This window comes from Phoenix dactylifera, chromosome 7 (assembly GCF_051530095.1).
Source record: "Phoenix dactylifera cultivar Ajwa chromosome 7, Ajwa_hap1_PhDact_Kaust_v1.1, whole genome shotgun sequence".
Lineage (NCBI taxonomy): Eukaryota > Viridiplantae > Streptophyta > Magnoliopsida > Arecales > Arecaceae > Phoenix > Phoenix dactylifera.
Window position 1 is genome coordinate 34,553,537 of NC_143196.1, and position 23,646 is coordinate 34,577,182.

At 41.3% G+C, this 23,646-nt stretch overlaps 2 protein-coding genes across 4 annotated transcripts; one reads left to right on the forward strand and one right to left on the reverse strand.

Annotated features, from left to right (window-relative positions):
- Positions 1 to 6,357: 6,357 nt before the first annotated feature.
- LOC103701998 (dof zinc finger protein DOF5.6-like) lies at positions 6,358 to 8,766 on the forward strand. Of its 2 annotated transcripts, XM_088701885.1 has the most exons (3): positions 6,409 to 6,551; positions 6,671 to 6,700; positions 7,585 to 8,766. In XM_088701885.1, the coding sequence occupies exons 2-3, from the start codon at positions 6,677 to 6,679 to the stop codon at positions 8,407 to 8,409; spliced, it is 849 nt and encodes a 282-aa protein (XP_088558011.1). In that variant the 5' UTR covers positions 6,409 to 6,551; positions 6,671 to 6,676; the 3' UTR covers positions 8,410 to 8,766. The 2 variants fall into 2 exon arrangements, with proteins under 2 accessions (XP_088558010.1, XP_088558011.1); XM_088701884.1 differs by having other exon boundaries at positions 6,358 to 6,700.
- An 8,628-nt stretch (positions 8,767 to 17,394) lies between these two features.
- LOC103702061 (uncharacterized) lies at positions 17,395 to 20,546 on the reverse strand. 2 transcript variants are annotated; one of them, XM_026802590.4, is made up of 2 exons: positions 20,438 to 20,546; positions 17,395 to 20,236 (listed from the first exon to the last, which is right to left on the reverse strand). In XM_026802590.4, the coding sequence occupies exon 2, from the start codon at positions 20,223 to 20,225 to the stop codon at positions 17,700 to 17,702; it is 2,526 nt and encodes an 841-aa protein (XP_026658391.4). In that variant the 5' UTR covers positions 20,226 to 20,236; positions 20,438 to 20,546; the 3' UTR covers positions 17,395 to 17,699. The 2 variants fall into 2 exon arrangements, with proteins under 2 accessions (XP_026658391.4, XP_088558009.2); XM_088701883.2 differs by having other exon boundaries at positions 17,395 to 17,827; positions 17,937 to 20,506.
- Between the last annotated feature and the right edge of the window lie 3,100 nt (positions 20,547 to 23,646).

A 23,646-nucleotide genomic window follows, 5' to 3' on the forward strand; every position in this document is an offset into this window, starting at 1 on the left:
AGCATTCTCTATCCTCCTCCTCCTCCGTCTTTATCTACCCTTCCTCTGTTTTAACAGGCGTCACGTCCAAAATGAAAGGACTCTTACCCCTGTACCAATGAGAATAATGGAGAAGAAATTTCAAAGATAAATCCATGAAGCGGGATTTGCCTCGTGGTCATACCTTTCTTCTCGGCAGCTAAAATCTTATGTTCAACTCCCTGCAATGCAATCTCAATGATACTGACCTGCATGATTATGGTGTGGAGGAATCTCCTTTCATTTTTCAAAAAAAAATAATTAAAGAATATACAAAGTCGGCCTGATACATGCCACGTCAAAAATGCTCGAGCACAAAACAAAGACGATAAGCCACTAATCATGTTGATTTGTTATTCCTCGTGTGGGCATACGTGGTTGCTTAATGACCTCATCAAATCAAGATAGTTGCACGGGACTGGAGATCAAGTGGCCCATAATCTTGCGAGATGGGTGCAAGAACTGCGCCGCATCGGTGATTAGCACGTCTATATATTTTCCACGGGGACGGTGGGACGAGTCGTGCTCGGCGACGGCTCCACCTCCACCTACTGCCGACAGCCACGGACGAGAAAACAAAGAGGCGTGGTTCGACGGTCGCCCTCGGCCAGCAGGCAGCAACCCGAACCATGGGCTGACGTGGCAGGCTCAAACAAGATGGTCTGACACGGCGCGTGCATGACAGCTGCTTGGTTTTCATAAATGACGGCCAACATACAGATTAATTAGTCTTTTCCATCACAATATATATAGAGATGTTAATAGTTAATACACGAAAGTGAAACGTTTAGAAAAAAAATCACCATTATTTTCTATAATGATCTTCTTAATTTACGGTGGCTTTGTTTTCGGTCAGGGTGGCTGCTTCTAGATCATACTATTGTTTTTTTTTATTTTTTTATATTGCTACCTATGTGCATCTTTAAAAGTTATTAGTATGCAAACAATGAAACGTGTGTTTATAATAATGAGGAGAATTAAAAAGGATTCATTAATTAAATACGCGACAGTTGTTTCAGTAGAACATCTAATTAAGCTATTATTTAAGTACTAGTCATGCATCCGTAGATAAAATAACAAGGTGCTATAAAAAGAATAAAATACTTATAACGCCACACCATGGTCAAGTGATATTATTTTATTCCATTAATAAATTGCTGCCGAAGACTGGATTGAGTGAATCACGGTGTTAATTTCAAGGTGGTTTCCTGAGCAAATGGCGGCCAACTGCATCACGATTCATTGAAATAGGGAAAGAGTGGCATACAAGATGAAAGAGAGAGAAAAAAAGAAATTCAACAGAAAGATGGGAACAATATACCGTTTAATTTGAAGGCATTAATGAGCGTGCCAGTGAAGTCTTGTGGTGATTTCTTTAGAGATTCAAAACTGATTGTGTTAACAGGGCTTATAGGCGGTGAGCATAGAGGTCGTAATACATACACACAGAAGAAGAAAGGAGAGATGTCTTTTTTTTCTTTTGTTAGAAAATGTATTAATTTTTCTGTTTCAATGGCAGATCACCAAAGTTTGTCAGGTGAGAGGCATGTGCTCAAGCACACCAAGATCACGTGATGGGGTGGGGTAGGTGGGAATCGATCCTTTGCTTGTGGGAGGCGAACGAGAAAGGTGCCAAAAAAACAACTAAAGGAGAGCCCCAGATCCGCCTTCCTGTTCGGATTTTGGTCAGGGCTTTGGAAGAAGAAGAATGGGAGGCGGAGAGGAGAACTGGGCCCGCGTGGAGTGAGCTTTCGGTTTGCTGCGTCTTTCCTCGGGCCCGAAATATTCCCCATACCATCTCATCATGGCATGGTTTCTCTTGACACGTGTCTAGATCATGCCACCCGGCGGGCGCAGCTCGGCTGCTCGAGCCGGCGGCTCGCAATACATCCGAGGCCACCGCACTTGCCCTCTTTTTGTTTGTTTGTTTGTTTGCCCGTCTTACCCCTTCCTCACAGAGAAGTACTCGCCTATTGTACCAAAAAAAGAGAGAGAAGTATTCCCCTATTCGAAGAGAAATCTTACCCTACATCGGGTGCGCTATGTCAACGGTGCACCGTACCAATCCAATTTCGGCCTGCGGCCAAATGCATCATATCAGCAGATCTGACGTGCTGCCTCTTCCTCCTGGCCTCGAAGCCTAACGACACTGCAGAAAAAAGAGCAAGGCCAATAAATACCGATATTAAATAGAAGCGTCGGCAATTTTGACTTTAATGCCAAAATTTGCCAACACTTCTAAATTACGTCAGCAGAAAACGATGCAAAATTGGAAAATATATTGTACGATGATGCTTAAAGTTTCGGAGATAAAAAAAAAGTGTAGACAATGCTTGCCGTCGGAAGCCGGGAGTGGGTGAGGGGACAATGCTTAAAAGCGTCGTCGGACTCCCCACGATGCTCAATAGCCCATTATAAAAAAAAAAACCCAATCCCATGGAAATCTAGCCGCTCAGAGAGAGAGAGAGAGAGAGAGAGAGAGAGGATCCTGCTATCTCCGAGGCTATGGAGGCGATTCACGCTCCAAAAGCCAATCCTGCCGGAGAGGAGCATGATTAAGTCATCCAGATCCAGTCGGACGTGTGCCCGATAGTGGCAGAGGTGCCGGTGAAGCTGGCCACGAAGATAAAGAAGTTGGCAAGCGACAAGTCGATGTTCGCGCACATCGAGGCCGAGGAGGTAGAGGTGGTTCCTCAACCGGCAATGATGAGGCCGAGGACCAGCGGCGGGAGGCGAAGGCAAAGGAGGAGGACGTCTGCACCGACGACTTCATCAACTGGTTCCGGCATCAATAGCTCGAGATAGGGTTGGAGATGGGGCAGAGCACAATGGAAGGTAAATTTAGGGAATCTTTTTGTTGAATGGGTTCTTTTTGTTGGTATTGTCCTTTTTTTTGTTGGATGAGTTCTGTTCGGATTGCATCTTTGGGGAGGGGAGGGGAGGGGATTTTTTTGTTGATAATTTGTAAATGGAACGAGGTGGGGTTGGTAGTTTATTGTAATTGGTAAAAGAAATATTATTGATGAGATTATTGTTATTTGTCAAAAAAAAAATCATTAGCACCCAGATGAGATAATTGTTCTTTTGTTGATGGAGTTTGTAAGAGAAACATGTTTCCAGGCTTGAATTTTTTGAGTACGGTCATGCTGCTTCATCGACAATAATATTTGAAAGAATATTAGATATGGTGCTTCATCAACAACAAACCCCCAATATTTGAAAGAATATTAGATAGAGCCCGACATTTAAAAACATCGGAAAAAAAATTTTCACCCCCCTCCTACTTACCGACGCTTATATTCGCCGGTATTGGCTCTAAAAAGCGTCGGAAAAAGTAACTTTTTTTGTAGTGATGCAAGAGCGAGGCGGCGGTGCTCGAACTTCGACGGCATAACTCCTACTCCGGCTGGGCAACGACACCTAGAAGCCCTAGGGCCACCTCAAGGCTTGCGGGAGTGCAGCAGCAGCACAAGCGACAGCCTTAGGTAACACTTTCAACTCATCCTGGATACCGCTGTGAGCATCGACGCCCACCGTCAGCACCAGCAAGGGAGGGAAGTTCACCATCGACCTTATCGGCGCCGGAGGGTCATTGGTGGGGAACTCGAGGGGGAGCATCGACTTTGGGGCCGGGCCATGGCCCTTTCCGGGGTACCGGCAATGCGTGATGTTATTGACGGTGGAGGGGAAGAGGAAGTGTATAGCACAGTGCTCGTTGGTGGAGGTCGGGGTCCAGCACATTGGGTGTGTAGAGGACAAGGCAGCGTTCGTGGCGCTCACAGACCGCCGTCGATCTCAGCATGGACTGGTTCTTCTCGCATAAGCTTTGGAAGGAGTTGAGCTCACTGTTTGCATGGTTTGTTTGCTCTGTTTTATTCTTCCTTGCTCGGAGGGGGAAGGGGGGGACTCTGTTGAAGGTAGGAGACAATGGCAGAGTGCTCAGCCATAAGGTGAGAGAGAGTAGCTAGGGTTCTTTCATCGGGAGAAGAAAGGGGAGCAGGCAGAGTGCTTGACTCTCTTCTTCCTTAACTTACGTTAACGTGCAGCACGCCGGGCCATGTGTTGAAATCGAATTGGTATGGGCCACCACCGCTGACGTGGTACATCTGGTGTAGGGTACAATTTCTCCACTTCCAAGCAAGAGCTGAGAGAGCTACACCTTGATCTACGGATCCTCCCAGAATATTGCACATCCCAAAATCAGTGCCCTCTGATTGCTGGCTTACAGATGGATGATGCATGGTTAAATTTTAGTTTACTCATAATAATGTATTTTTTATTGGTTGCACATGTTCATGTAGAACATTTTTTATGGGGAATATGGAAGAGACAAGATAGAAATATCCCATAAGATGGACTTGCCTGTCATCTTTATTATTACGACTATTTTAAATTTAAATAATAAAATTTCAAGCATTTTCAAGCTGCATACCGCAGCACAAACAAAACCCTTGAAGCTATTCACCACCAACAAGAAGTACTACGATGGAAAGATCTTTCCATGACCATAACATGCAAATGGAGTGCAGAAAATTGCCAGAGAGAGAAAGAGAAGAATCAAAACAGATTTTGTTGAAACAGATCTATACTTCGACTTGCAATTAGATTAGGGGGTAACAAGGTCTCGTTAACATTATGTGCTTATGCTCATAATGATATTTCTTGACAATGATTCATTTTGCTTACTTTTGCTCATAAAAAGGCATATATTTATCTGTTTTATTAGTAATGTAGAATCGTCTAATTATTTAGAAATTACGAAAAGATAAATAAGTGGGGTGTATCCCACAATACAAGAGTACTTCAGTCGGCTTCCAATTATGGCATTCAGCTAATATACACCAAGCCTTTCGGCGAGAATAGCAAGCTTGGAAGTATCTGCTTTTTATAAATGTGTAGATCAAATGCGGGGAAATTGAGACCAAGAGAAGTAGGTAATCAGCAAAATGGATCATTGAGTGATTTAAAATGTAGGCTACTACAACAAGAATTAGTGCATGGGAAGAGACTTTTGTTCTTATATAACCATGACTACTCATGAGTAGATGATTGGGCGCGGATATTTGTCTCTTTAGTTGTGTTTTATTTGCTTGCTTTAACTAAAAGAAGTCAAATATCTGAATTTTCTATTAGTTATGCATGCTTATCTAAACATTTTTTTTGTAAACATCGTTGAAGAAAGTCAAGAGAGAAGAGAAAGCATCCGACATAATAGGAGCAGCATGGTGTCCCTCCAACAAGCATTAAACATTTCACCTCACCGACAACAACAAATATTTCATTAATGGAAGATTCTTCTCTTGATTAGCATATTAAGCACATGGATGATTGGAACTAAGAAGAGGAAAGAAGTCAGAAAGGATTGTTGAAATTGTTCCATAGATAGATAATGACAACAATGTTTGGTGGATAAAATGAGAGAGAGTTTTATTCTCTTCAAGCATATCCACGCATGAATGAAAAGTTGAACATAGATGCATATCATTTTGATATTGAGCTATTTTGTTTGCTTCTACTCAGACGAAGACGTGTACTTTTTTTTATTACTTACGCATGCTCATTTTCAAACATCTTTGATGAAAAATATTCAAAAGAGAAATCGAGAGAATCCACCTCAAAAATTAAGAATGCTTTAGTCAGCATTATTATTCTAAATATTAATACTTCAAGCATTTTCAGTTACAGCATCCAACTAAACTACCTAGAGCCTTTAACACTAACGACAAGTGTTAGAATAGAAAATCCAGTATGCAATGGAAACTATAATTCCACCATGAATAATATGTAATACTTGGAAGACTTTAATTAAGATTTCTCTCCCTTCTTCTGAACCAAGCAAGCCAAACCCTGAAAGCATTTGCTTCTTGCTAACTAGAGGATATCTTCAATTCCAGATTAACCTCCTTGAGCATTGGTGCCCTGCAGATCTGCTGGCTATTAAACTTATCCGAGCAAATAACTTCCACTGCAGAGCTTGCTGGATTTCATGCTTTCATGTTTGCGTTACGGGCTTCACAAATGTACTTCAGTGCTAGCTCAAAGTGCCTACTAAATCCCAGATCCAGAAGCAACAGAGTTCAACCATTTGCATGCTTAGCCATTTGGTTTCAACAAACCAAATGGCCCCAGAGAATAAAGTACATACAGTGAACCGTATCCATGGAAGTCTCGATGTCTGGAATTTAGCCGAGCCTCTCTAGCCGCTCAGCCAACAAGAACGGCGCGGGGTAAGGGTCTTCGGTCTTCCACCACCAACACGATGGGTCCCACGGAGGGGTCAGTGAAGGGGAACGCTGTTGCTTCTCCGCCACCTTTTTCTCCTTGATATTCCCATCCTCGCAGCCTCACGAACCCATCCACATCCCACATCACGCTCTCGAAGACTTTGAATCCTCTCCCTCCCCTACTCTTTCTTCTTCCCTGAAGTCCTTAATTTGGCCCCTCTCTATAAATGCCTGTCTTCCCAACCGAACAGCTCTCCCTCCTCTAGAGCATCACAAGTTTATCAAATTCCTTCCGAGATTGATTCTGAAGTAAGTTGGTGGGATGCCTTTGGAAGTGTGATATCCTAGTCCTTCTCTTCTATAATTATAGAGATATATATATATATATATATATGTATTTTCCGTGAATGGTTCCTGCTTCAATGCAGATCTGCATGGATTCTTCTGACTGGCTCAAGGTAACTCACTGCAACCAATCTCCACTCCCTCTATGGTTTTCATCTCCATGGTGGTTACATCAACAGCTTAAGCCTATTCCTCAACTCCTTGTTTATTTTATATGAATTTTAGGTACGCATTTTCATTCTTTTTAAAATCTTTCAACCTTCTTTTAAAGTTTTTCAATCTGAAAAGTTTCATGAAAAAAAGAAAAAACTTGACTGTTTCATATGCAGTAATCATCAAACTTATAAGAGAATTGCAATTGTTTAAACATGGATCGATAAGATTTTCTTGCAAAGGGTGCAATTTTGGCTTTGGCCGTGCGAGGAACGAGATTGCTCGGTCACAATTAAAGAGGGGAGAAGAAGAGGCCAAGGAGAGGGTCTCCTTCCTTTTACTCTTGCAACTGTGAATGCATTAAATTAACTAAAGCGACTAAAAGAAATATAACAGAGGTACATGTTTGGCTGCGGTTGCCTAAGAAACGAATAATTTCGAAAAAGAGTTCTTGGAAACAATTTCATTAGAGGGAACTCCTTAGATCTCTCGACTTTTGCACGTAGAAACCAATAAGTTTAATGTGATGCCACGGGAAGAAAGTACGCAGTTAAAAATATTAGTTTCTTTTGTACTTGAGTCCTTTGTTTAATTGGAAACTCCAGAAGCTCAATTACCAACGATCATCAGCTTGATCGCATTTTCCAGCTTTATGTGCTCCATCATGAGCTCCAGCTTTATTCATTTGTCTATTTTTTTGCACTGAAATGCATTTTCTTGGGACATTCCTGGGACCACAATTCACGCATTCCAATGACGACGACGACGATGATGATTGGATAAATGATTATGATCTCTTTCTTCCTTTCTTTCTTTTTATTTTTTTTCTTCTCCTTGGACACAGAGCATCGTTCATGAGGAAAGTGGAATGGTTTCCTCCTCTCCATCTGGGGAACTGATCTCGTGCTCCAGGCCACCGATGATGGAGCGAAGGCTGAGGCCCCAGCATGATCAGGCTCTCAAGTGCCCCAGGTGCGACTCAACCCACACCAAGTTCTGCTACTACAACAACTACAGCCTCTCCCAGCCAAGGTACTTCTGCAAGACCTGCAGGAGGTATTGGACCAAGGGGGGGTCCCTTCGGAATGTACCTGTCGGCGGTGGCTGCCGGAAGAACAAGCGGTCGGGGGCTAAGAAGCCATCTGAACAACCACCTCAGCATGTCTCATCCTTTCAGGATGGGACCGACCTCCACCTCTCCTTCTCCGGGGTGCAATTCCCGCACCTCGGGTCATTGGCTGACACACCTCGCAACCTTAACTTCATAGAGTGCAAGTACAATCCATTGCTCGAGAGCTCTGCGGGTGGTCTTGATCTTATGGACACCAAGTTTGGAGCCATGATGGGGAGCTCCAGGGGCCATAGCTTCAGTGAAGTGGGACTCGGAGAGACAAGTCATGGATTCACACTTGGTGGCTTCCCTGGCGTTAACGAGCTTGGGTGCTCTGTTGACGGGAACCATGGATCACTTGTGGAAGCTTGCCAGAGGCTGGCCCTCCCATTTGAAGCGCATGTGGACCCCAATGCAGTGGAGGTGAAACCAGACAATAGGATTCTATCACTGGAGTGGCAAGATCAGTATTGCGCTGAGGGGGGGCGCGAATCAATTGGGTACTCCGGATTGTGGGCTGGGATGATCAATTGCCATGGACCCTCAACAACCATCTGAAGTAGAGCTAGCGATCCCAGTTCCTACTCTCAGAATACTAATATAACCTATTATGGAAAGCTTTTTCCTTTTGTTTATTTTGAATGCTTGTGCTTTTCCCTCCAAGTGATTTCCCATTTCTTTACCCAAAAAAAGATTTCCCATTTCTATGAGGGCCATTGGGGGCCATGGAAAATCTTTTGATCTTTCTTTCTTTGGGAGGTAAGATGTTTGGACTCAGAAGTATCCATTAGCTTTTGTTGCTCTATTAACATCTGTGTTCACTTTGGAGAAGAATGACTCGTCTTTGTTGCATAACATAGTAGGGCTGCTTATCTAAGACTAATATAAAGCATAAACTTCATTGAAGCTTCTCAATGGCGAAAGCACTGTCAATTTGTTAGATGGAAACATAAGAATGGCCATTCATGGTGACGATGCTGTTCCAAATTGTGCTTTTGGCAATGCCATGCCCTACTTTGTTATCAAGTGATGTGCTTTTAATTCCTCAATATTAAGATTCGTATGGTTGCTTGTAAAGGTTTTTTCTTCCAAAGTTCATGATCCATTGTACTTCCTTCACCTGACAGTCTAAACTGAGTTTTTTTTTTTTTTTGATAAGTTAAACTGAGTTTTTAAAGGAGTTCTTCTGTTACATTAGTGTCTAAAGAATAATGTAACATGGGAAGAAATCTGAAACAAACCCCAAAATACTGCTCCCAATAGGATTTGCTTTATTATTTTATATAATCTTTCAAAAACATAAAACACCCATTTATGACATTACAACTTTGGCAATGCAAATGACAAAAGTTATCAGTAGTTACCAGTAATTCAAAACCCATAGATACCTCTGCTCTGTACTCGTAATGTACTATGTAACCTTTTCAATTTAACAGAATTAGTCTATCTCAGAAAAAAGGTATTAAGTAATTTTATGATTACTATTTTCTGTGCTATAGCGTCGGTGACTGACTATAAAGTCGACTGCAAGCTGTTAACTTTTCATGAGACTGGGTTTCATCCTGTGCCATCAAATTATAAGGGCACTTCCACAGTACTAGGCACGTTATCATCTATGGTTTAAGAACAATGCAGGGAGATGGCACCTAGGAGAAGACAGATAATAAAGAAAAACTCTCATCTGTTTCTGTGAACTGCGTGTCTATCCTTGTATGTGTTTCTTTTAGCAGTTAACAGTTGAAATAGTGGGAGGAGTACAAGGTGTCTGAAGAACATTTTCTTGGGACTGGAATTTGGATGGGAATTGGAAGTAAGGAACAACCAATAGAACTAAACCCCAAATTGTTGTTTATATCAAGAAATTGAGCAATAATGATTAATTAGGCCACCATGGGATAATTAAAACCAAGATCCCACATATCCTAGTCATCGTTTCAATTCACTCCAGTACAGTTGAAGTATTGCATTAGGCCAATATGCCTTTGCCTATATAGACCTGTAAGAGGCAAGTGACAACAGGGTATAATAGCAGGAACTGATAGTACATATTAAGAGGATCTAGACAAACTTATTATGAACTGGAATCAAGCCATGTACAAGGCTCAGATGTGCCAATGATCTTGTTGGGACTGGTTAATTTCACATCATCAGAGTAATTTTAATTTCAGCCATAGATTTTTTTTTTTCTTTTTTCTGTTTTTTAGTGGTACTCAGGATTTAAACCATGGACCTCCTCATAGGGCAAGACCTTAGGGGTGAGCGACTAAGCTAACAGTACTTATTGGCAATTTCAGACATAGATTGGTAATTCGTTCATCCTCATAGGGATGATAATCTATTCATCCATTTTTTTGTCATTAATAATTTATTATTCAATCATTATTTGTTTAATATTTGTTTTTCATTTTCTTTGGAATTTTGTTTTCGATTAATTTCCTCTCAAAACAAATGCCTTCAAAGAATATAGTTTGTGAATCCAAAAGCTTTCGCATACTCAGGATAGGCACTTGGATTTACATAAAGACATCCTGGTAAATCTGGTGAGATCCCAATAAACAACTCAAAAAATATTTCTTAATACATTTGCTTTGTTGATTTTTATCTTTTTAAGAATGGAGGCATCGCATAGACAAAATGGTAGAAGAATCAGAATATATAATGTATTGCTTAAACGTTAGCCAATGTTTAACTATATACCAAATTCAAATATAATCCGAATCCTCTTCTTGTTGCAATAAATATATTCTAACCATATCTCAACCATATCTTGATGCTTTATTTCTTGTGGAAACCGCATGTCATTATCTATGAACCATATGTTTAAAAATTTCTACCTCATGAAAAGATACATCGTCAAATCTTATATCTGGCCAAACGAGAGAGCACCTCTCGCAGAGGCAATGGCCGACAAATCTCAAAGTTGAAGATTTGTTGTCTGATTATCACCTGCCTGTAGGTCCTAAATTCAAATATTGGATGTAGTTGGCACAAAAGTGCAAATTAAGGAATGATTGAAATCTTTGGTTTGCTATTTTTTTCCAAATCTTCGTCATTGATGAGATGAGAGAGGGGACATGAAGAAAGAGAACCATGGAAAAGTCCCTACAAGTAGGGGCCCAAAACAAAAGTTATCTATAGATATAAAGTACTTCTCCTATGAAAAGTAAATATTGAGACCTAATTAATTCTCTTTCACACTTGCTCTTCATATTAACTTTCACGATTTTTTTTGGATCATCATGAGAGAGCTTCATCTTAAGGATTGTTAAACCCCTTGTAGTGGCTGTTATACTCAAAGAAGCCTACTTTTTCATAAGTTCAATAGCATTGTTAGCTGGTATTCATTGAAGAAAAGCATAAAACCAAGGCTACCGAACAGTCTAAATGGTGTAGGTGTTGGCCTGCTTGACCCACCTAAGTATTGAAGAAAAGTTCCAAGAATATCATTAACTGTAGATAAAACAGGTAACGTGCATCCTACATAATTTATTAAGTGATATAATTGCACACATATATTGACACTTTACATGATGTAATTTGTGAAAAGAGAACTTAAAAGTTAAAACACAAACTTTTTATCTAAAATAAAAAAATGGCATTATACTTGCCCATGAAACTTAAAGGAGCTTGTCAAACCACTTCTACAAGAAAAACCTTACCTACGAATATCCTAGATTGTTACTAGCAAGCATATAAAAAGCATAACTATCATTCAGTTAAAAAATATAACACATTGAAATACAACTAACAGAACATGTGATGAAAATCTTATTCAGAACTTCAGAAAGCATAGAAAAGTAGCTACTAGGGCTGGTTGAAGATTTTCCTAGGCAACCACAAATATCTAGGATGCTGTCTGATGCCTGTAGGTGGGGCATGATGCTAGTCAATAGCTACTCTAGACAAATTGATATTTGAAAAAATTCCAAGTAAACAAGGATGAAGGAGTTGAAGCTTAAGATATAGAGAGAGTTAAAACAATGGAAGATTGTAATGGTTAATCTTGTTGTCTATCAATACCTTCCACTTTACAAGTTATGTAGAGGAAGAAAGCTGGAGAAACAAGAAGAGAAATAGGAACAGGAGAGGAAACATAAGGAACAAGACCAAGGGGAAGCGGAATGAGAAAAATAAAAGCAGAGTATATTTGTAGACATACAGCAGAATTGCTGAGTAGAGTTTAAATTGTATGAAGAAATATTTCAATGTTCATAGCTACCAGTAGTAATTTGGATACATTTGTTACACACTCTGTCTCTAAAGAAAAAGAAGTTATTTGTTATAGCCAACAGTATTCATAGTCTCTAGAAGAATATACAACTCATAAATGTCATGAAATATAGGTTATTCTGTACCTGGATTTCGTAAAGATGGCTACTTGCGGTCCAGGAGGTTATGTGTCAACCTGTGAAAACCTTTGCAAACACGAAATGTTTATTTTGGATATGTTAAGAAATCCAACAGTAAGATTAGTGATCTGGTTGTAGAAGGAAATAAAGTAAGATAATATAACAGTCAACTGAAGTCTTTTAACCGTTGCTAGTGATATATTACAACATAGCAGCAAAGACAATTTATTTTTTATTTATATAATATGAAGCTATCCTTGTTTATCATAGATCATAGATCTCTGTTGCATATTATATTGATCAGGTTTTTATATTCATATGATCTCTAAACTGTCAATCAAGTGTATGAAGATCTTCAGTTGGGAAGACAATATCTAGTTCTGTTTGAGCCCTGCAACCATCTCTTGGCCCTTGCCTTCATGCGTGCGACTGTCACACTAGCATTCATGGCAATGACTAAACGCAGCTTGTGTTAATCTATGATAAAAATTAGCTTCAAGGGGTGCACATTCGCTGCCTTTTCTGAGCATGGGCTATCTTTGCCATCTGGAAGGAGATGGCATAGATTCCTTGTACTTATAACTGAGATGTCCTATTGGAGTGTAACACTGTTCTGCGATAAAATATTATCAGCAGATTCCCTCAATCCTTTGTTACAGCAGTACTTATCTTCGTGGGTTAGAAGATTTTCAAATTTCAGTATCCAACTTTCATATTCAGAGGCAAAAGGGCCGATTAGAAACCTCTGATTAATCTAACATCTCTCAATTCAATTTTCCCTATCTAAATGGTTGGTTTTAGACGGAAGGTTGCTTGAGTAATAAAGTCTCTAAAACCTTTAAGCAATAGAAGTGATTAATGAGTACCAAGTTAAATGGAGCAGTTAAGTATCTACCAAGTTAAATGGAGCAGTTAAGTATCTCAGAATAACGATGTATTAGAGTAGAACGACACAAATTTTCATTTCCCAACTGCTATATGCGAATAAAATTGTTCAAGGCAAGTGATGGGGAAAAGCAATAACATGTATTTGAAATTTTATTTCTATTAGAATATTATTTCTAAAATTTATTTAATACCATGATAAAGAGGAGACATATCCTTCAGTTATCATCATAGCTATCTACTAAACTAATGAAGATAGTGATCTGTTGATCGAGGTATCCATAAGAGAGGTGAATGAAGAAGCTTTGTTCCAAATAGCACCAGATCAACCACTTGAACTACATATTGTTCATCATAATTTTGTCGAGACACTCAAAATTTGTGAGTGATAATATTCTTTACAAAATGTTTGCTCCTCCGCATTGGAATGCAACTTTGCACTCATGATCAAACTTGTGAATCAAAAAATAATTTGTATGAACCAATGAGCTCATGCAATGTCTCTTATGACACCTAGTCAAAGAATCCAGCCAGCAGATACCAAAATCACAGGTGCCCTGATGATAGATGAACATCGAGCAGTGCTCCCGGGTGCCAACATGAGAAATAAAAGGGCTTTGCAGGTGGAAGTATTTCACATGGTGATTACAATTGACTCTGAAAATGCCTCCAATATCGATGAGAGTCACATAATGTCTCGTTCATCTTGAATCTATGAGAATTGGTTGAACTTGGTATTTGAATGCATCAAGTTTATTTCCTTTCCCATATTCATCAACTGGCCATCATCAATCTGGTTTAGAACCTCTTACAGGTTAAGATAGAGGAACAGATTCCCTCCTAATCTTTGTGCTTTGAGGCCAACATGACGGCCGAATGAGTTACCGTCAACAAGGTGGCCATGCAACTGCTCATAATGATCTATTGGTGTCTGAAAGTTTGCGGCTTGAACTGAGGCATGCAAGGAAAGAAAGTTATAGTGAACTCCCAAGCTTCCTCTCTCAATCAGCATCAAATGTAACATACAACAAAATTGTTTTCTTCTGCTGAGTTCTAACTGAGATGCTCAACAGGTTTTTGACCTTTTCTGGAGGAACATGATCCAATATAAGGGGAACGTTTATATTTGATGCCCTTCCTAGTGGTAGAAGTCCATTTTTTTCTTTTATTTTTCTGGCTAGAGTTGTGATTGCTTGAATGAATCTTCCTTACTTGTCACAGACGTGTTCTGGCTTGCTCTTTGAAGCCTAAAAACATTATAATCAGTAGTTGCTACATACATGGCTGCGCTGGGTGGTGCTCTTATTGATGAACTACATGATTGCCAAAGCCCACTTATATGGCGCCAACTGAACTGGGGTTTAATCAACTGCATCGTAGTGCTTCTGAAAATTAGCACCAAAGTTCCTCATCTATGGTAAGGAAGATAACACCAAGTATTGTCTGAACCTACGGGGATAAATAATAAGGCCTTTGAGGGCTGGGGGTGTATGTTTCGAGCGAGGAGGAAGATTGTCACCTTTCTTTGTGTGAATCTGCTATTGGATCATCCATTAATCGCTTTGAGATCTATGCAGATAGATAAACGGTGGAGTTTAGAGCATTTTGAGATCTATGCAGTGGGTGGGTGATCCAATGGTGAATCTTACTTTCAGGCCACAGATAAACCCCCAGCTCGGTCCTTGAAAGCAAAACTCATATTCCTTTTGAGCTATCAGTTATTGTATTTTTTAATTCTGGTAGATGTATTTATTCTAGATTGGTTTAACAAATCTGATTATTTTTAAAAAAAACTCAAACCGTCCGGCATTTTTTTTCCTGAGAAGAAACAAAAAAAAGTTTGACTTTTCAATCCTCAAACGATTTTGTGCTATTATTTTATGTGCTGGAAAAAGGAATTAGAAAAGGAACTCCAGGAGAAAACATGAGTAGCCGCTGTCACACGACAAAGACATCAACTTGATGTCCACTCTCCCAAAACTCATACCACAGTGGCGTACAGACAGACACTAACTTGATGCGGTCCATGTTAGGTGAAGTGGGGAAGTAACAATCAATACACTAATGACGGAATGTGGAATGGGTCATATGCAAAGCTTTCACTAAATAGCAAAACAGAGATTATTAATTTCCATCTGCGCTACGATCGCTGAAGACATATGTATACTTAGACAACCATCAGGTAGACCACTGTCGGAGCTACCGTAATAGAGATGAAAATCCTGGCAACAACCCTCTCTTAGCCATGATTCCGTCTCAGAAGTCCCAAACAAGATGCCCTAGCTGGCATTTGATCTCAAATTGAAGCTCAAAGTTGATCAAACATGGAGTCATTGTCCTTGAGTGAGAAGCAATTGGAAAATTTATTGTACATTACGTTATTACAGATAGAACCAATAACCAGTAATGCCTACTGATAAGGGGCCAATGAGATTACACAGTCCCTCTATCACAGGAGAGGTGAAAGAAATGACTCACATCTGGACTAGTTGCTAAAGACTCGGATCTTCTAGCCTTCGGAACCATCAAATAGACAAACCATTACAAATACCTATGATGAATGATAGGGACCATGACAAAAGTCAGCAATTGCTACTCAACATATTTCCATCTTCAGACTTTCTCAAGAAAGCTCTTTTACAGAAGTTGCTGACTCTTCCATCGTAGCTGGTTCGTTTGAAATTTTTACCAAGAATTGAATTCACTTCTTCGGTTAGGTAAAAAATATCGCCTGAATTGAATTCTCTACAATGCACCTTTTGCACCGCAGAGACTGGTGCATGCTTGGATCACTGCCACTTGCCCATCTCGCCTCTGAGGTAGGCCATGTAGCAGCGATCCAAGCATGCACTGCTATTTGTGGTTTAATTATCCAATTTACCAAAAAAAAAAAAATCCAGTCTCAAAATATTGACATCCATTCTGATGTCTTTTAACATCAGTTTCAGTAGAGGCTAGAAGATCATGGATTTTATGGTCAGCAATCAATCTACTGTCTTTTTCTAGAAAAAAAAATCAAGACAGCCAACCAAAAAAAAATATTAAGACAGATGGCAAATCCATTGGAATTCATTAAAATGATGATCTCGGACAAGAATCTACATCTTTGGTTGCTTGGATGTTTTGTTATGATTGAAGGATGATCGGGGAGTAGCACCTAACAGAAAGATCATACAACCATAGCAGTTGTTTGAAATCGCAGCTCAGGCTGAGAATCTGACAAGCATTTGAAATGGTAATATACGTATTAATTGTTAATCCTATGTGGACTACTGGAGAGTGGCTTTTGAGCATGGAGTTGCATCCTCTGAATAATGACTCTGCTGGGTCTCTTTTGGTAAAGCAATAGCACTTCCCGGACAAGCTAATTAATTAACAGCAATCTCCGGTCAGGCCGATACAGTTAGGAACGCTTCGAATCAACTCCGATTAAGACCCAATCAGTGACAAAGGATTGGTACAGATCCTACCAAAAAGTCCAAGGTGCAGACGAAATGTATTGCATTCTTGGTGGCTTATCCCAACGCACTGGTACAAATGGCAATAGTTGATAATCTCGCACCAGAGGGAAATCTTCAAGCAAGCCATCAAAAAATGAGCGAAAATGAAACAACACATTAGAGAAAACCATCAATAAGAACGCAAGATTTGCAGCCAAATAGCCGACTGCATCGTGCATAAGAACCTTGCCAACCCGTAAAATTATCAAACCAAAACCATGGTGGTCAATAGCCAAGGTCTTGCTGCAAGAGCATTGCACATCATTCGATAACATGGTTCCAATCAGCACCCTTCCAATAAATAGTGGTTTAAAACAACGGCATGCCCGCCGGACTTAGTCCTAAATCATGACCTTTCCGTCTCCAGGGCCCTCAAATTGCCTGGCAGTGGTTAGGAGGAATCTGGACCCCAGAACTCAATTAAAAATCACACTCCACGTTTCAGATCAATGAGATAGTACAGGTATATTCTCCATGCAATTTAATAAGAAGGGAAGGAGCACAGTGAATCAGCGCCCACAAGCATAGCATTTCATTCACATACAAAATTGGCTGTTGAAGGAAACTTTTAAGAAATTCTTCTAACAGTGAATTCTCCATTTCCTTATTATTTTAAACAGAGAAATAAAACACCATGCCCTTTCCTCCGTTCTAGCTACTCTGGTTTTCCATCTTCGTGCTTCCCATCACCAAGTCCTCCTCCGCGTGTAGATATATTTCAGCAAAATTACTAAAGAAAAGCTCAGAAGATGACGGTAACGCTTGGCTACATAATCTGATAGCATTTGCACATACAGTGGCAATGATAGTAGAGTATAATAGCTGTCGATTGCATCACAGGACCACCATAACAAGTCATTCCTTCTAAACATGCATAATAAGCTATTTCTAACCCCATACCGCTAACAAGTTCAAAGAAAGGCAAGATGAAGTCTCCGTAGTCCACCATGCAACAGTGTACGAAAATACAACAACCCATTCGGGTTAACAGCACCAATGTGCAGGCATCCTAAAGAGAGCAGTAGTCTTTGACCAATTGACATAACCAACATAAAGGATAACAAAGACTCTAAAGCTAAGTAGGTTAGATCCATATATCTATAAAATGGTGGAGCTAAAAAGGGGTACCAGCAGCAGGTCCGTTCAGCATCTTGTTAACCTTCTTGAGGAGGCCCTGCATCTCACCAACTAAGTTATCTCTTGCCTCTGGCTTCAACCCATCAGAGCATCCTGTTTCTTTCACTGAGGTAGAAGAACCGGTCAAAGAAGTAATCATCCTCTCCAGGCTCTTCCTTATGTAAGGAAGTGGAGGTTTTGGAACAGGAACTGGTGATGATGGCGGAGAGCTTACCGCAGGTAGATAGCGGAGGCAGTAAGTAGCATATGGAGCCCCAAAAACTCCAGTCTTGTCTAAACTGCTAAAGGCCTTTTCTGCATCGGTGCTTTTCACAAACACAACCCGAGCACTGCCAGTCTCTTGTAGCAACTCTGTCTCGGTCTCGATCAAGACCCCGTACTTGCTAAAAGTGGAGATAAGGTCATCCCTGGATGGCAGTGTGACGCCCGGAGCAAAATTCATATGAAGAGCTGCCGGATTCCCGTAGTTATTTCCATCCTTCTTCCTCCTCTTCTGCCTGGATTTACCTTCATTCGGACCATTAGCAATGTCACGATCCAAATCAAGAACATGCAAAGTACCAGGTGCATTTTTGCCTTTTCTCCTTCTCTGCCCAGACTTACCTTCATGAGAGCGACCGCTAAGCTCATGACCCAATTCCGCTGGAGATTTTCCATTAGCAACTCCCTTGCTCCTGACCATCTTCTGCCCCAATTTAGCTGCTTCTGAATCCTGAGACAAATTCGCCGTGCTTTCACCATTAGCACCATCCTTGCCTTTCGCGCATCTCCTTGCCAGTTTACCTTCCACTGGAACATCAACAATCCGGGGTTCCAAATTAACCAGAGCTTCAACAGTCGTGTCATCCTTCCTCGCCTTTCTCTTCCTTCCCACCTTACCTTGTTTAGAGTGATTTGCGGAATCAGGACCCAAAACTATCGGAGTTTCTCCACTAGTCCCATCTTTCTTCTGCTTCCTCTTCCCCTCAGATTTCCCAACTTCAGGCCTATCCACTATATATTTACTAGGAGTTTTTCCATTCATGCCACAAGATTCAGTCAAATGCTTTTGGTAAGATACACAGTCAGAGCCACTAGAGTACATAGAGCTTCTATATATTGCAAAGAAGCCCCTGATTGTCTTCGCCAAGCGATTCCATTTCAGGTGAAGCGGATCAACTGCCGTGCAGAGGAACTCCGCAAGAACCTCATGCACCGAAGTGTTATCAACCTGGAATGAAGAAGTCATCCTATCCTCTTCCTTCTGAACTGTGTCACAGTTGCACTTCAAAATTGTCGGGGACTTGGGTGACAAAGGCCCAGAGGAATCGATACTTTTCCTCGGTGTCTTCAATTCTGCACTCCTCGGTAAGGCCATAAACTTTGTATACCCACTCAAATAAGTGTAGGGAGGCGACAAATACTTGCTCTTCTTCCGTTCCCGTCTACCGGAGCCACCCTCTTCTTCAGCCTTGACACCAATATTTTCCATATCTGACCCAGTCTTCTCATTCTCAGTCTTCTTCTTGCGCTTCCCAGACTCCACTTTCTCCTTCACCTTCTCCTCCACCTTGTCGTCCTCACCATCACTAACCTCAACAGCATCCAAATCCATCTCGGCGATGAGCTTTGCCATGCTTCTCTTCTTCCTGTTCCTGAACAACTTCTCCGCTGATATCTTTGGCCCCTTCACAACACTGTTCCCAGTGATCCAATACTCCTCCTCCTCCTTGCTGTCAGCCAAGTCCCCTGGTGGGACATCAAGATCGATCTTGTCCACCAGGTCCATTATCCCCCGGCGACGGTGGTACCCAGCCGAACCATTGCTCCACCCCTTACCAAAGGCCAAGACCCAACTCCTTAGCATCGCGCTTTCCAGCATATCAACCACCGAAACATCACATGCCGCGTCACAGAGATGCTCATGGAACTCCAAAGGCGCGAAATTTACTACCGGAGCCTTCCCGACCTGGCCTCTGGCACTCGCTGGCCGGGCCTCCCGAGGCACGCAGTGGCAAGTGAGCTCGAGCTCGAGGCACCGCCCGATCTCCCCCAGGACGTCCTCCACGGCGCTGACAAAGCTCCTCGAGCTGCTCTGCTTCACCATCTGGTGGAAATCCAGCACGAACGGCCGCAGTTGCGCCGGGTGGCACCAGGCAAAGGAGTCGTCCCCGAAGTAGGCCACGAGCACCGACCGGTCCCTCCGGTGGACCCTCTTGGCGTGATCCGATGCTCGAGAGGGGTCGTACACCTGGCCCGGCCACCATGGATGGCTCTTGATCTTCCCCCACACGAAATCACCGACGGCGAAGGAGTGCCGCTCCTCCCTCTCGCCGGCCTCCGGCGGCAACCCCGACCCTAGGGTTTTAGCTTCCTCCCCCGGGGCCGGAGCTAGGGGTTCTCCCTCCGGCGGAAACCCTGGTTCCGAAACCCTAAGTCCCGCGAGGGCTTCTAGGGTTTGGGTTTCGGAGGGCTTCTTGGAGGAGTCGTCGCGTAGGGTTTCAGTGGTTTCCAGGGTTTCCATTTTGGGATTTCCTTTTGTTTTTTTATGACGGACAAGGACCGAACAAACAAAAGGGCAAAACAAGAAAAAATTAAAGAAGAGAAAGAAGAAGCACTGTACCGGAGAGAAGAGATAGAGCTCTGTGGAGGAGGACTTAGCGTGAAAGAAGAATCGGTGACGACAGGAAAATGTAAAACGGAGAAGGGGAGCAGAGGGCGAAGGGAAAAGAGTACCTGAAGACGACGGCTTATATTTGGAATATTTCTTAGAAGCAGCGGACCGACCGAGCGACCGAGTGAGAGAAGCGAGAAAGGAAAGGAAGGGGATAAAATCAGAGGAGCGAGGGCAGGAGAGGGGCTGTATCTTTCGCGCCAAAGAAGGATTCACCTTCCTTCGCGCGCCTTCACCGTTGGATCGCGCAATATCCGCTTCCAGATCCGCGCAGACGCATGAGTGAAGAGATCAAGTGCATTGTGATCTGTGCACGGTTAGATCCAACGGTCGATGTATCGAAAGAAGATCGATCGTTCCTTCGCGCGAAAGACACAACCCGAACCCCGGAGGGCGGGGGTCGGACTGCGTGTGCGTCGGACAGCGGGCCATTAAGCCGTGGCCTCCACGTTGGCACCGAAGAATTAACTTGGGTTTAGAAATATGGGGTCGAACGGTATTCAGCTTAGTCATCTTCTACCAGGTTCCAAGATGATGGCTGCCCCTGAAATATCCTCGGCATTTGCACTGCATTGCTGTTCGGTGTCTGACAGCTGATCTATCCTTGTTGGTACGGAAATAATAATAGTGAGTTTGAATAATCCCACTAAATAAGCCGCGTGTAACTACAATTATGGATGCAGCCTTGCAGTTTATTAGGCTCTGGCTCTGCTGAGTTAACCTGTCGCTTTCTCGTGCCCACATGGCACGAGGGGATCGACGTGCTCCCGGAGGAGGCCATCAAATCATACCATGCCACGTAGAACAAGGGATTTGGGTGACTTCTCTCAAGGCACCGGAGAATTTATGCGATGTCGCAACGAATTGTTAACCAAGACAAGCCAAGCTAGCACTACGTTTGGATGAGAGTTTGACACGGTTTTTTTTTTTTTTCTGTACGAATGAACGTACGCGTGCTTCAGTGGCGGTTTAGCTGTAGCTATGATTTTCGAACTTGTCATTGATGATTAGAAATACAAATTACGCGTAATTAAAGAAGCTGGATTCGGGTCATCAATTCTCTCAGCTTCAATGTAACTGGAAGAATATTAGCTTGACCACTAATATATCTCTCTTCCACTACAAACACATACCAAATTCCATCATGCTCTTATTGTCCAATTATATTTTTTTTGGTAGGGATCCAGTTACATGTTTAGCTGGTGAAAACTAACTCGCTTCCATTAATACGGCTACGAATCCTGCATTCAATAAAGGAGCGCACGGCAAGGGAGGCACACTTCACCTTGGAATACTGCATAATTAAAAAATAATAATACCATATTTTTTTTTTTATGTAATTAAATAAGATATTACTTATTAAAAATAATAATCTATACACAAGCAATTGTCAAGAATCAAGCAATCCACAAATAGGAGGCAACGTAATTTTTTTAACCTAAAAAATCATTTAATGTGAAGGAAGAAACCACAAAATCTAGTCCAGCCAAAATCTTTTACTATTTAAAATAATGAAATTATAGTTGGTCTTCTCTACTTCAACTAGTGTACAAACATTATCAAGATTGAATTTTAGCTTGTACAAGAAGAACATTTATCGCCAATAGAATTTCAATAACAAACAATAAATTAATAGAGGATAGATTTTATATAGTGTTAGCGCTTTAAATAATCAATGGAGATGACTTTTTAAAGATCCAAATTATTCAATCTGTAGTTTTCAATGCCGAAAATAATATATCGAAATTTTTGCTAAATCTGAATAAAATCAACTATTTGATCATTCAACAAAGTAACACTCTTTTTTTTCAGTTCTTCTTCTCCGTTTTCTTCTTATTTTCTTTTCTGTTTCCGGCAGCCCATGTTACTCGGTTTTTCATGGTTATCATATTACCGGAAGAAGCTATTTTGGAAAACAAAAATACCGCCACATTATTTTTTTATAAAAAAAATTAAATGATACGGGTCCCATGAGAGGGACCACAACAACAGTAGGAGAGTTGACCTGCAACCCAGGCAAATACGCAACTAGTAAACACAAAAAGAGTGTATTTGTCCAAACAAACAGAAAAGGGAAGTTTATGCATGAATTTATACGTAGTCCCTTCATAACAAATTTGTTGTATATAAGAATATATGGTTGAGTGAGGACCTGAATACGTAGTCCCTTCTAAACCGCCAATGCTAGTATTAGACGACGTTAGCATCGATCTACTTAGAATAATTTCTACGTAATGAGTACAAATTGGGAAAACAACTTTTAAGCAAATGTATATACAGTGACGTGTCACTCCCAGATGTTACAGTCGATCCGGCATGTCATTATCGACCCCAGATGAGCATAGAAATACCAGATTAATCTGATTAGATGCACGATGACATGATTTCGATCCAACAAATACTGTTTTGTAAACTTCATTCCGTTGGATCGATGTAGTTTGGGATTTTTGGACCCAAAATCTGAGATGCAAGTTTGGGTTTTTTTTATGTACGACCAAACCCAAATAATGCCATATCCCAAAATCGAATTTTTATTAACAGTGTTTATATTAATCTAATATCTTATTGTCCCGACTGATACAGAACTGTCACAACTTTTTATCCAATTACGCATTTCCAAGGTTCTCCAAACGATGTTCTACTTTGCACAACACGCCCAATTTGGATAAATTCTTTACGGTGGAAAAGCTGCTGTTCGAATCAGTTTGCAAGGGAAGCGACAAAAGAGAGGCTCGATCTTTTGGATGGGCACCCAAACAGCCAACACAAGCCGCTCGCCAGTCTCTTCTCCGACCCACGTTAAGAAAACAAAAACGGCCAATGTTGCTCCAAGATAAGAATCGCTTGCCAAAACAATTCACACGCTTAGAGGAGATCTCATAGCGCTTGGCACCCGTACTACATGCGGGTCGCATCCTCCTCGAAGGAAATTCGACCATAGTGATTGAGTGGATTCGAAGATGAAGATGATCAGTCGAGAACCAACCTTTGCTCCACGATATTCACAGAACACTAGGGAAGGCTGATTCCTACCGGGCCATGCATGTATATCGAAAGATGAACAGTGTTGCAGACTGGATTACTTCCTTCACGGCTCATCACTCGAAAGATTTTTTTTGGTTAGACTATAGGCTGTGCCTATGCCTTTGCGCAGTATTTTGTTTTTTGATTTTGTTGGCTGTTTTCACACTCATCAAGTGTAAGCCGCCGATGTAAAAAAAAAAAAAAAAAGGGTCAATATTTGCTTTGTATTTCATTTAAATGAAAATAA